This window comes from Achroia grisella, unplaced genomic scaffold, assembly GCF_030625045.1.
Source record: "Achroia grisella isolate CSIRO2021 unplaced genomic scaffold, CSIRO_AGI_Agris_v1 utg841, whole genome shotgun sequence".
In the NCBI taxonomy this organism is placed as follows: domain Eukaryota; kingdom Metazoa; phylum Arthropoda; class Insecta; order Lepidoptera; family Pyralidae; genus Achroia; species Achroia grisella.
This window is the reverse complement of record NW_026713039.1, coordinates 1993880-2007855: the sequence shown is the minus strand read 5'-3', so window position 1 is coordinate 2007855 and position 13976 is coordinate 1993880. Positions and strand designations below refer to the sequence as shown.

Below are 13976 nucleotides of genomic sequence, written 5' to 3'. Positions count from 1 at the left end.
TTAAACATTCTTCTAACAACCGACTTTTTAATAAAAGCTCTACATTATCAGGCTGTATTTATTGTTATTAGTCATCGACGGTTTCCTTTGATCTATCCACTGATCTACATACACGAGGCTCGAACCCCTAGCGGTGCCCTCAGACTAAAGTTGTATCCGTCAGGCAGGAGTTGGCCTTCAGCCGCTCTATAAATCATTCCGCGGGTTTGGAGTGCCGCCTGCACTCGCCCCCTATCGTCTAGTAATGACACTTTTACTTATATATAATTATAAATTATATGTAATAGTCCCATACAAAATGTTGAACGGTAGAAGTCGGTTGTTTTGTGAAATAGATTATTCCTTTACTTATAATATAGCGTGATAAGATTTTACATAGCCAATATTTCTAATATATATATATATAATTTTGAATGGAATGCAATTTTTTTATTTGATGATCTCGGTAGTCCAGTAATTTAACACACTTTACTTACGAGGGTCGCAGGTTCGTTTCCTCGCACGGTACAAACATTTATATTCATGAGTATGATTGTATCAATCTAATGTGGAGATCAAACTAATTATAATCCATTTGCTAGCAATGGAGACAGTTTTGTCAGATCAAAGAGAGGTTTCTCATAAATGTGACAAACTGTGATAAGAGGGAGTGTGACTATGAAATTTATTGGACAAAATTTATCGAATTTTCAAAATTTTGTCCCTTTTGATTTGTCAAAAAATACCCCCTTAATATCAAGTTGGAGAATTTACTGATAAGCCTTCCCTTGCCGTTTCTTCTTCTTTTTCTTTCTCCTCACTTCTGCAGACTCGTATTCCATAGTATTCCCACTCAAATCCTGATACCCATCAGTTTTATGAGTCTCATAATTTGGAAAATTCACACCATCCGTCTGTTGGTAGTTCTCTGTAAATGATTCTGAAAATTTTGTACTTAGGGTCTCCGAACCGAAAAACTTGCTGTGGAAATTCTCGGTTTTGTGGAGGTTCTGGTATTTCTCGTTCTGTGGGTAGATTGTGTTGAGGATATTGGTCGCTATGGCAACGGGCGTGGCGGGGTATGCGCCCTGCTGTAGCGGTCAGAATTTCAGGTCCTGAAAGTAAAATAATTATTTATTTTTTGACGGCCTCAATGGGGTAACGTTTAGCACACAGCTTTACTTCTGATGGTATAATATGTATGTATTTACGAAAAAAAAGCTATGTATTCGTATCAGTTGTCTAGTACCCATAAGACAAGAATTGTCCTGAGATTATTATTATTTTTTATATATGTATATTTTATATATCTCCCTTTGACGGGGTGATAGACTTGTTATTGCGGTTGAAAATCACCAAAAAATGACAACTATAAAATAAATGATGATGACAAAAATTTGCAAACTATTCTACATGTGTTCAAAACTACAGCCTTCTGGAGAAATATGAAAATAAGTGGAAGAAGATGTAATATTTTGAGGCTAGTGTGTAAGGATGTTGGAATGACACCTGTAGATGAGAATGGATAAAAAGAATGAGATGGGAGAATTTTCACTGCTTTTGTTTTATTATTATTATTATTTTATATATATTTTATACATCTCCTTTTTTACGGGGGTATTACGTTCAAAAATGCGGGCCTTAGCCAAGCGTGGACGAGTTTCAAAGTTATACGAGGATGATAAAAGTGATGACTAAAGAAATTTCCTTTGCAATACAGCATGTGTTGAGAATGACGGCTTTTTGTAACAGTTCTATTGTAGAGAAGGGGATTTGAAAATTTGCTAAGACTTCTTGGAATAATTTCTGTAGATGACAGAACTATTAGTACTTTATCATTATTATTATACCTTGATGGCTTGCGGCAGGTCTGGTAGTTTCATGTCTCGCAGTTGCTGCGGTAGGTTCATGCTCTTGACTGCAGACACGGCGCGAGCAGGCGCTGCCGATATACCCGCCTGGAGACAACATATTTATAATTTTTTAAGGCTAAAAACAGTAAATAAATTGAGTTTCATGCCAGTTCTTCATCCCAACTTCATGCCATCTGCACTCGCTCTTTATCGTCCGGTGAAACTGTAAAGGCCAGCTGCGGCTAACAGCATTAGAGAAGTCCTAAAGAAGGTGGTTTGTAAATTTTTTTTAATTAATAATTTTTTAAATGACGTGTGTCATAAATTGTAATTCAATAATTACATTATAAGCAAGTATACATTAATTGCAATAAAAAAAAATCCTCACCTCGGCCTTCTGCATCTTGTTCTGCTCCTGCAGCCGGCACAGTATATCAGCCATATTAGTCTGTAGCACCATGCCGCCCATCACCAGCTCATCCAGCACCTGGTGAGCTGCGTCAGCATGGAATATCAGGTCCAACTCACACACGTTCTCGAAACACTTGTCTAATGTCTCCACGAATACCTGTATAAAACAAATACAGTTCACATACTGGAATATAAAATAATCTACATGAATTTTAATTTAGATTTCAATAAGTCTGTAAGACATTGCTTTAAACAAAAATATATAGTATTTTTTTGTGTGACAAAAAATATATTATTATTACATTGTCAACAGTATCATGGCCTAGTTTTTTTTTAATAACCGGACATTTCAGACATCGGGGTCTAGTCCCAAGCTAAGCAGAGCTTGTGTTATGGGTACTAAACAACTGTTACAAATACTTAGATATTGTTTTTTTGTAAAAACGTACATAACATACATAGAAAACATTCAGAGTGATACAAACAACCATACACATGAATACAAATGCACCATATGAAGAATCGAACCTCCGACCATCGGAAATAAAACGGTGTGCTAAACCGCTAGACCACCGAGGCTGTGGTCAAAAACAGTTATAAGCCTATGACATGTAAATTTTTAATACCTGAATGAGATCTAAGATGCCCAGCTCACTTTCCGAGGAGTCGACGCAAAACACGAAGTACAGTGTTGCATAGTGTCTATAAATTAGTTTGTAGTCCGACCCACCAATAAGGCTGAAATATTAGTAACGTTATTTATAAATTAATAGTATATAGTTGAATTTACTCATTTTTAGGCTTCTGCCTAAAAAACTTTGCTGTATTCTGGATGACAAAGTAATTGGAGTAGACATTGGACGAGTTGCAGCTTATGATTTAGTTTGTTTTATACTAATCTTAAAAGATTACATATTAAAAAGTTATAGGCGTACAAAGTTGTGGGCTCAGACAGTAATAAAAAAATATATTACCTGCCACCTTCGAGGAAATTACAGACATTGTCATCCCTCTTGGAGACGAGCTGGAATGTCTCCTTAATGATCTGCTGCTGCATATCCTCATTCTGAAAATATTCAATAGCAATACATGTATAATGAAGTCCTTTTTGGAGGTTCAGATTAAGTGATAGAATCACAAACTTTTTTTTTGGAATATCTGCAATCAGTACCATAAGCAGGTGAGTTGTTGGAAATTGGCATGGGAGGATCTATATCCATTGACAAATTCACCATACATCAGCTAGGTAGGTGAATCATGAACTGGGAGATAAAAAGGAAGACTACAGTAAAAAAGTAAAAGATATACTATTAACTTTTATGAACATATTCAAGAAAACCCTAAACATACCACAGTATCTCATTAATCAAGACTTGACAAAATCATCTACTGCATTTGGTGGAAATCATTCAAATTAAGTGCAAATATGAGATGGATAAAAACTGTAACCGAGTGGATTCCCCACTATAAAATGAAGCAAAGAAGCAGAAGACAATACAAAAGATGGTCAGATGACATTAGAAATATTGTCATCTCACTGTGGCTCCAATTATGAAAAAATATATGGAAAATGCTAGCAGAGGCCTTTGTGTCTAAAGGACACATTAACTCAGAGACTGATGTGCAGAATTACTAATAATATACATATATACATATATTGTATCTATTTAAACTTAAATAAATATTTCTTAAGATTATATGTCAATTAATAAAGGCTTTAAAATTAAAATTTGAATTTAAATTAAAAAAAGATATACCATTGTGAACAGATCATTCTAAATGCAGTTGGACAGGGCATATGTTAAGATGCAAAATGAACAAATAGAGCATATAAGTGCCTCTGATATCCTAGAAATTGAACCAGAAGACAGGGACACCAGAGAACATGTTGGAAAGATGACAATCTGGCTCTGGGTTAAATATTTTATAACTAACCATAGTTGGTATGTAATAAACTTAATTCCAATAGATAAGGTGAGGGGATTGTTAGTAATGGGTATTAAGGACACAGATAGCTATGTTCCATGGCAACTTGACTTCCACTAGGTAATTCCTGGTGAATTCATTATGAGCTAACTGGCCTGACTCAGCCTATCATCCTCCACTGGTGCCCCGTCAGCGTATACCTTTAACGCAGGCGGGTGCACTCTATCATTATCAGATTTAAAAACAGAAATAGTCATATTCATGCCATATTATAGTAACATTAAATAATTTATTACAGATATAAATTCATTTTAAAAAGACTTTCACTCACGAAATATTGATAGAATTTTGATAGCCGTGGTTTTCCATGGTTGTTGAACACTAAAATTGCCTTAATCATTATTAAGTGGTGTTTTTGATTAATTTCTTAAACAATGAACGTAATCAATACATTGATTTATTTTATAAATTACAACTTTAAGAAAATATTAAAAATAAGAATATGTCTATGATATTTCAAATTAAATAGGGCTACCAACACCTTGGAATATTTACCCTACAGCCCGTTTTTAATTTTTAGTCACACTTTTTTCACAGTGTTTATACCAGTATAACTTGTACAATCACAAATTATGTATATAAAAATAATAGTTTCACAGTTTTAACTGAGTGTAATTTAACTCATGGTATTATATATTCACGGTCCGAAAGACGCAGCGTGGCAAGGCCTCCAGCAAGGTGGACCGACGATCTGGTCAAGATCGATGGAAGCCATTGGATGCGAGCAGCGCAGGACCGATCGTCGGGGAGATCTTTGGGCCTATGTCCTGCAGTGGACGTCTTCCAGGCTGAGATGATGATTATATATTCAGTTTTATATGAAGGTGGTTCTGTAGTAGCATATAAAATAATATTACAGATTAGTAGATTCTTTTCAAGTTATGTGCTATTCCATGCCACTTTAAACAGATACATTTATTTTATTCGTATTAGTCTCTGTACGATTTATAATATACTTAATTTCACCAAAAAATTATGTTTGAATTAAATTATATCATAATTTATGACATATTTTAAGGAAATTGAAGTAGTGACTGCTTACCTTGAATGATAATTATTTAATCACTATGGCATGAATAGAAATAGAATTTGATTTTTGTATTGGCAAACCTAATAAGGAATAGAAAAGTTAAATATGCAGCCGAGTCGATATCCCTTTCGAAGTTGGTTACAATTAAAACGTGATATGGTGCATTATATAAGCAGCTAGGAAGAAAAAGAATTTATTTTCTATTTATATCTTTTTTATTTCATAAATTAACAATTGAAAAATAGAATTAGACCTAAATGTGCATTGAATAAACACGGAAATATTGGACAATCATAATAATAAGCGTAAATAAGTTATTACAGAGTTTTATCCAAGTGCGCGCTTTTGAAAAATAAATGTGAAATGTTATATTTTTCTCTATAAGATTTGAAAGCCAAAAATAAGGGTAAATACTTACGAGTTGTGAACCCTACGTCAAAGTCATTTTTGATTTGACGTTCCAAATCCATTCCATTCAATTTCGTTTCATTTCATCCAGAAATATTCAATGGACTCTTAGGAAATGTAAAGTAACTGAAAACCAGGATATAATAATAAAATATAATTTCCATTATTACTTTCCTATTTAAATCATGAATTCCTACCCTTAGTGATATATATAATTCATTATAATATTATACATTTACATTTTGAAATGGTAATTTAGTTACATGGTAACATTGTCAATCGTGGGAGACTTGGGACTGGAAATGGAATGAAATTATGAAAATATCAAAATATAGGAATGAAACGCGTTCCGTGCTTGCGTCCGCTGGTTTCATGAATGTCACAAAATAAAATCGTGAATACTAAACATTTTAATGTCTGAAATAAACTGTGTTTATAGTTGTTAAAAATATTTGTTGTGTGAACTCTCAGATGGAATCTCATTTTTATAGCACAGGCATCGTGAAGTCTATAAACAGGTCAGTAAATGTTCCTAATGTCATTTGTTGTCTTTATTTGGATGCCGGGCTATTCTCCAGCGGTGTCGTATGGCAGCATATTATAATGTCTTTTCATTTAGTAATTAAAAAAAAAAGATGCACGTAATTATTTCCCGCGTTACATCAACAAAATTACTTTCGGTTTCTATCTTTATGATGAATAATTTTATTTTATTAGAGCACTATGCTGTTGGTTATTTGTGTATCGTAATTGAATGAAGATCAATTTGAGACTGCTTTAGAGGTCAATGGGCATAAATCGCTTCTCTAAAGAAGGAAATAAGATGCTTTTTGTCTAAATAACAATTAACTGAAAGTGTTTTTATTTCCTATCAACATAATAGTTTCCTAATTTTTTACAAATATAGATACCATATGGAATTTAATTAACTAGATAGTAGTTAGTAATATAATATATAATATGTAAGATTTGCAAATTTTTTAATTAGCATTAAAGATATTGTGTACAATGTTTTTTTTACATTCAGCTTTGAATATTAAACTTATTTTGTATATTAAAATGTTTCTGAGTCAATACAATTGTTGGTAACTTTATTTGTGCCTTAGGTTTTCCATTATGGTATCATGCCAACATGTTTGTTTTACAAATTAGTTGTAAGAAGTGAAAGTGCTATGTTATGTCTAGATTCTCTATATAGGGGGGGATTGGATTGTTGATAATGGTGATATATATATTATTAAATTAATAATATATCTATCACCATTGATACTGTATTAAATAATGAAATCAAAATATTTTTATTCATGTAGGTCCTATACAAAATGAACCTATCCTCAGTACACAATGTACTGTTAAAACAAACATTATTTGCATGAAACTCTTCTTTTCAAATGATATTGTATTTTATCATAATACAGTTTAATGTTTAAATTAAAGTAGGGCATTTGGAAAAGGGAAAGGAAGGGACTTGGGATAAGATGGACAGCAATATGATGAACATGAGGTCAGGTTAGTTGGCACATTGTGACAAATTCACCTAGAATTTATCACAATGGTTTCCAAGGGGAACCACATGGAGGTCAACTTGCACTACATTGCTAGCACTGGAATCATCAGTCCACATTACTAACAATCCCATTTCTCTCCGCTGCAGAGGAGTTTTAACTATGCTCTTTTTGTCTACAATTTTTATTTTTATATATTATTTATATAATTTTTATGTTCCATATGATTACAATTTAAAATATATATTTTAAGTTTATTATATATGGTCCCATGAGTAAAATCATCCTCCAACTTGCTCTATGATTTTATATTCATAGCTAAACTCCATCCATCCCTGCTATTTCTTTGATGTCATCGGACCATCTTCGATATCTACCTGCTCTCCTTTTGCCTACCAGTCCTAGCTATTTTGTTGATTGGTTTTATCTTCAATATGGCAGTGTAATTACAGGGTATGGAGGCATAATAGTCCTCTGCAATGGTCATATATGTACCCTGGGGACCACATGACAATTTTATGTCCTACAAAGTTCAAATCAAATCAAAAATAGTTTATATTTCATTCATATAGGATATTTTTGCCCCCTATGAATGTCAAGTTTTTAAGTATATTTTTTCCCCTATCATCCTGTTCAGTGTACAGATTCAATTCAGAAGAACTGGTACAAAACAATTATATTTAATTTTTTTTAAAGCTAGCTTTTTCTTTTTTTTTATGTGTATATATGATGATTACCATATACCGCCAGAAGGGTCGTCAGCTTGTTTGCTCTACCTTATATAAAAAATGCTCTAGGAGTTTCGTTATATATAGTACATAAAAAAATGCTGTTCAATAATTACATCCTGTTTTCGCGAACGTAGACGCGCTATGAGCTAGTACGGGATAAATTAAGACTGCACTGAGTATTTATTTTTAGACGTGAATCGCATGTATTTTCATGTATTTATAGACCACCAGGTGTGGGTTCTATTCTCAGGAGTGCTACTATCTTTTTATACACAATGACAAGTACAGCAAGACTGAAGAGTAATGATTTTTTAATGGATTAATAATAATAATAATAATAACAACCTAGAACAATTCACACAGTGTCATCTAGCTCTAATCTCAGGTAAATTCCTGGTGAATTTGTCACGATGAGCTAACTGACCTGATCTCATGCTCATCCGATCATCCTACACTGGTGCCCCGCCAGCGTAAACTGTTAATGCAGTCGGGAGAATAGTTCCATTATCATCCTTTAAAAAAAAATCTAAGCAAAGCTTGTGTATTGGGTTACCTACTAGATAACTGATATAAATACTTAAATGCATTTTTTTTGTCAATACATATATAATAAACACCTAAATCAATACAATCATACTTATTAATACGAACGTTGGTTTTCTGCTATAATCGAATCTGTGACCATCCGAAGTAAAGCGGTGCGCTAAACCGTTAGACAACGGAGGCCGTCAATTATAATGTATGTATTATAATAGAATGGTGCACCTGCGCTAACGGTTTACACTAGCGGGGCACCAGCGGAGGATGATAAAATGAGCATGAAGTTATTATCTTGCTTCTTACTAATGTTATGAACTTGAATGTTTGTGAGTATAGATGAGAGATGAAGATGGATGCATGTTTTTTACTCTTTCACGCAATAAATATTAAATGGATTTTGATGAAACTATAGTATACTAGCTGTCCCGGCAAACGTTGTTTTGCCTTAAAATAAAATAAATAAAATTAGGGGTGGACTACCCCTAACATTTAGGGGGATGAAAAATAGATGTTGGCCGATTCTCAGACCTACTCAATACGCTCACAAAATTTCATGAGAATCTGTCAAGCCGTTTCGGAGGAGTATGGGAACGAAAACTGTGACACGAGAATTTTATATATAAGATATAGCTTATACACCAGAATAACACATACGCTATGTTCATACTCATACTACTATAGTATTAACATCGCTATACAGCTATAACGCGGTCGTCGTCCAGATGCAGTAATCTGTGCACCGCGCAATATTGCGCATCTGTGGTGCATTACGTATTACCGCGGGAAAAATAAATAGATAACAAAATGGCATCTTCTGCACACATACTGATTAATTGTTGTGCCTTTATTATTAATTATTTTATACTATTTATGGTTGCAATTTACTCTTATTATAATAATATACATAACCAACCTGAATATAAAAGAGCCCCTACTATCATACCAAATCACTATAATTTAAAAAGATATTACGTAAATTGGGCGAAATGCAATGATAGTCAGTCTAAGACGAACTATTAAAGTAATTAGTACATTATTAAAGCTATTACGATGTCCTGCCTCTGATTCTGTAATTTCACTGCCTAGTCTGCACCCTACAACCGAAACAGCTTACAAAGCAAGCTGCTTGGCGGCTGAAATAGGTGAGACTGAGGTTACACACGCAGACGAGTTTTTACACAGTTTGGTAGTTATTTTTTATACCCCAATGATGGCAATCAAGCATATCTCCCATTTGATGGTAAACAGTACCGTAGCCTATGAAATCCTGAAACACCAGGAGTGTCACGTGCACGTTGCCGACCCTTAAGTAACCTAAATGTACTCTTCTTGAAAAACCCCATGCTGTAGTCTCTAGAGAAAACGTCCGTACACGTAGACGACTTTTTTGCTACTGCGATCCGTCCCCCGTCCAATTCAACACCCCTAGCGAGGTCAGAACCCCTAGCGGTGCCCTCAGACTAAAGTCATCCATCAGGCGGGACTTGATCTTCAGCCGCTCAATAAGTCCTTCCTTTGGTTTGGAGTGTCATCTGCACTTGTCCCATGAAGCTGTAAAGGCCAGCTGCGGCCAACAGCATTAGAGAAGTCCGAAAAAGACGACTTTTTCACTCTAGTTAGTGTATACGTAACTAAACAATTTAAATATATATAACTCAAAGGTGACTGACATAGTGATCTATCAACGCACAGCCCAAACCACTGGACGGATCGGGCTGAAATTTGAAATGCAGGTAGATGTTATGACGTAGGCATCCGCTAAGAAAGAATTTTGATTAATTGTACCACCAAGGGGATAAAATAGGGGATGAAAGTTTGTATGAAACTTTGTCAATTTTAATCCGATCGGGCTGAGACTTTGCATACATAAAGCTACTATGACGTAGGCATCCCCTAAGGAAGGATTTTGAAAAATTCAATCCCTAAGGGGATAAAATAGGTGATGAAAGTACTGTAAAGCCGCAAAAACTATACCTAATAATAATATTTCTTAACGCGAGCAAAGCCGCGGGCAAAAGCTAGTCTAGATACAAAACCTAACGATTGCTCCACGTATTATGTAGTAATGATAGTATTATTTGAATAAGAATGACCGACATTGACGCCGACCCTGACCGCGCAAGGTCACCGGTTCGATTCCGAAAGCGATATATATTATCGCGATAAGATGTATACAGTACACTAGACAGTTAAATATTTAGTGAACGAGGATTTTTTTATATATCTAATTGGAATGGTAAGCAAGTGGATGGTCCATGGATGGTAAACGGTAACAGTCTATATACATTAGGGTTGCCAAGCACATATTTAAAAAACTAGAATTGAAAGTAAAAAACCAGGACTATCCAGTTTAAAAACAGAACGCAGTATTAGTGTTGCAATAGTTATATTAACATGTAGTCAAATTGAAGTAATTCTTTTTGTTCCGGTTAATCTCTGAAATGGGTGTACCGATTTTGACGGGAGTTTTATTGGCAGATAGCTGATGTAATAAGGAGTAACTTAGGCTACTTTTATTTTAGAAAAATAAAGTTAAATTCCACGCGGACGAAGTCGCGGTGCAGCTACGATATAAATATTAATCGACCCAAATACATAAATGATGTTAGCGCCATATAAATAGATAACCAACGATTTTGCAGCATTGCAATATCATTTTACGATGTCGCTAAATTCTAAGTAACAGATGTAAGACGATATGTATTCAATACTAGCTGTTCCCGCGACTTCGTCCGCGTGGAATTTCACTTTATTTTTCTAAAATGAAAGTAGCCTAAGTTACTCTCTATTACATCAGCTACCTGTCAAAAAAAGTCCCGTCAAAATAGGTCTAGCCATTTCAGAGATTAGAACAAACAGACAGACAGACAAAAATTGAAAAAAATGTTGTTTTGGTGTAAGTTAATACAAAGTATTTAATAAGATTACACTGTTGAAAATCGGTAATTAAGAGGCACGCACATTTTAAAAACCCAGGACGCTGCCCAATAACTATTTAGAACTTCCCAGGACACTTCACTAACATGTCCAGGACGGTTGGCAACTAATATACATGAACATCACGTTATCACGTGACGTCCGTGATACCATGAATAGCATTTCGGAGGATTTTTTTTTTGTGGATGATAATGGAATGGTGCACCCGCCTGCGCTAACGGTTTACGCTGGCGGGGCACCAGTGGAGGATAATAAGATGAGCATGAGGTCAGGTCAGTTAGCCCATCGTGACTAATTCACCAGGAATTAAACACGATGGTTTCCAGGGGGAACCGCGTGGAGGTCGACCTGACAAGGTACATTGCTAGCAATGGGGTTATCAATCCACATTACTAACAATCCCCTTCCCCCCCATTTCGGAGGATTATATGTTATGTCACTTATGCTTGATGACTCCAACTTTGTAGTTGGTCATCCTGCACCCAAAACTTGCAATTTATTCATGGGTCAATTGTGTGTTGGGTTCAAAATTATATATGACTATCCGTACCACGGTTTTTACCGCGTTAAATTTCGATAAAAAATGCCTATGTGTAATCCATAAGCTATTATCATTACATAGTATAAAACAAAGTCGCTGTCGCTGTCTGTCCATCCCTATGTATGCTTTAATATTTAAAACTATGCAACGGATTTTGAAGCGGCATTTTAATAGATAGAGTGATTCTAGATGAAGGTATCTATATATAATATATGTACACCCGTGGCGAGCAACATGGCGAGTAGCTAGTATTACTATAAAGTTTCATCAAAATTCGTTCAGTAGGTTTGCGTGAAAGAGTAACAAACATCCATACTTACAAACTTTCGCTTTTTTACTTTTTTTTTTATAACACGGGACAAACGAGCATGCGGCTCACCTGATGGTAAGTGATTACCGCCGCCCATGAGCACCCGCAACACCAGGGGAATTGCAAGTACGTTGACGGCCTTTTAAAAAGGAATAAGCTCTTTTCTTGAAGGTTTCAATATCGTATCGGTTCGGAAATACCATTGCTGGAAGGTGATTCCACAATGTGGTTGTGCGAGGCATAAAGTTTCTAGAAGCTTTATTACTTTTTTAGATTAAGATGGGATAACGTGTCAGTCAGTTGTCAGTTTATATCTCTTTTTTTGCGATTTTTGTACATAAAATGTGACGATGACAGTCCCATCGTACCTATATTTCTCTTTAATACGGGAATAGGCTTTCACGCAGGAAAGAACATGCATGTAAATGTGGAGAAACAGAACGAGAATGACCGCGCGCGCCGATATCTCGGCCAATCCCGCGTACTAATGTCGTAATTGCTTTGGCGTCTTTTTGAAATAATCAATTATTATTGCAAATGGCGGATATCTAACTATAGAATAAAGGGGCCGTTCAAGTATTACGTAAGCAGATTTATTACAATTATTTACCCCCCATCCCCCTTGTCAGAAATAATAAGCAAAGCTCTTACCCCCTCCCCCCCCTGATTACGTAAACATTTTTCAATTAATGTATTGTGTTTTTAGCAAAGACAATGTGGGGGTTGCCATTCGTGTAAAAAAGTAAATAACTGCCGATGACGTAATCATCGTCTAAACTTCCTTACCCCCCATGTCATCCAAAATAAGCAAAGTAACACCCCCTCCCCTCCCCCCGCTCCAACATAATGCTGACGTAATACGGCCTACTTGAACGGCCCCAAAGACATAATTATAAAGTATTGATAAATCATAAATTTTGAAAGTGTCTTTGAAAAAAAAATGTCCCTCATTAAAAAGGAGATGGACGATATGGGAAAAATAATGTCTATGGAAAATAAAATCTGTGGAATAAAAAATAAAATTTTAAAAGAAAAAGAAATGACTTGACTGACACGTTTAATCACGCGTGAAAGTCAGCGTCAGTCAGCGCACGTAATCCTCACGTATGTTCCGATTGCGTGGGCTGTCTTTCCCGCGCTAAATTGCGCGCGCTCTTGCAAGCGCGTGAAAGAACGTTTCTTGTAAAGACAGAGTGCGGACAAGTTGGGACAGGTTCAACATTTTTTTAGTAATACATTTGTTTTCTTAGTAACAGTTTTAGAATGCATTAACACTCACCTTCACTACTTGTAGTATCCTCCCAGTCCCAACTAATGCCTACAATAACAACAATTACATTTCTTTTTTAGTTTTTATTATAGCAAAACACTCTAACCTTTTGCTCTAAACTCTCGTTATGTCAGTTCAATCAATCGAGCCTAATTTTTTTTTTGGTTCGGTTTTTCCCTTTTTAGGGAAAGACAAAAGGACTCAGCCCATACAGCCAATTCGATCTTAAATAATTATGACATTGACAACTAGATTTATGCTACTTGTCAATGTCACAATTATTTAGGCTCTGGCCTCTGGCGTTCCGTTTCAGGTTACTCTGAATGCCTTAAATAAAGAAACATGATTATTGACTTTACCATTTTTATTTAACGGTGTCTCACACCATATGGAGAAATGGGGGTTAGCGGGTAAGGTAAGTGGACTGTATGGAATTGAAATAAAGGGGGATGCACAGTACGTACCTGCGACTGTA

At 35.3% G+C, this 13976-nt stretch overlaps 2 protein-coding genes across 2 annotated transcripts in view; one reads left to right on the top strand and one right to left on the bottom strand.

Moving 5' to 3' along the window:
* Positions 1 to 815: 815 nt before the first annotated feature.
* On the bottom strand, positions 816 to 4711 carry LOC131852282 (AP-3 complex subunit sigma-2). Its single transcript, XM_059202945.1, has 6 exons — positions 4501 to 4711; positions 3218 to 3309; positions 2870 to 2981; positions 2221 to 2400; positions 1830 to 1937; positions 816 to 1094 (listed from the first exon to the last, which is right to left on the bottom strand). Exons 1-6 carry the CDS (start codon positions 4567 to 4569, stop codon positions 1080 to 1082), a joined length of 576 nt encoding a protein of 191 aa, XP_059058928.1. The 5' UTR covers positions 4570 to 4711; the 3' UTR covers positions 816 to 1079.
* Positions 4712 to 6008: 1297 nt separating this feature from the next.
* LOC131852279 (zinc transporter foi) overlaps positions 6009 to 13976 on the top strand; it is a 48260-nt gene continuing 40292 nt past the window's right edge. The window contains exon 1 of the mRNA XM_059202939.1: positions 6009 to 6185. The gene's annotated coding sequence lies outside the window, so the exon portion shown is untranslated. The remainder of the gene's footprint in view (positions 6186 to 13976) is intronic.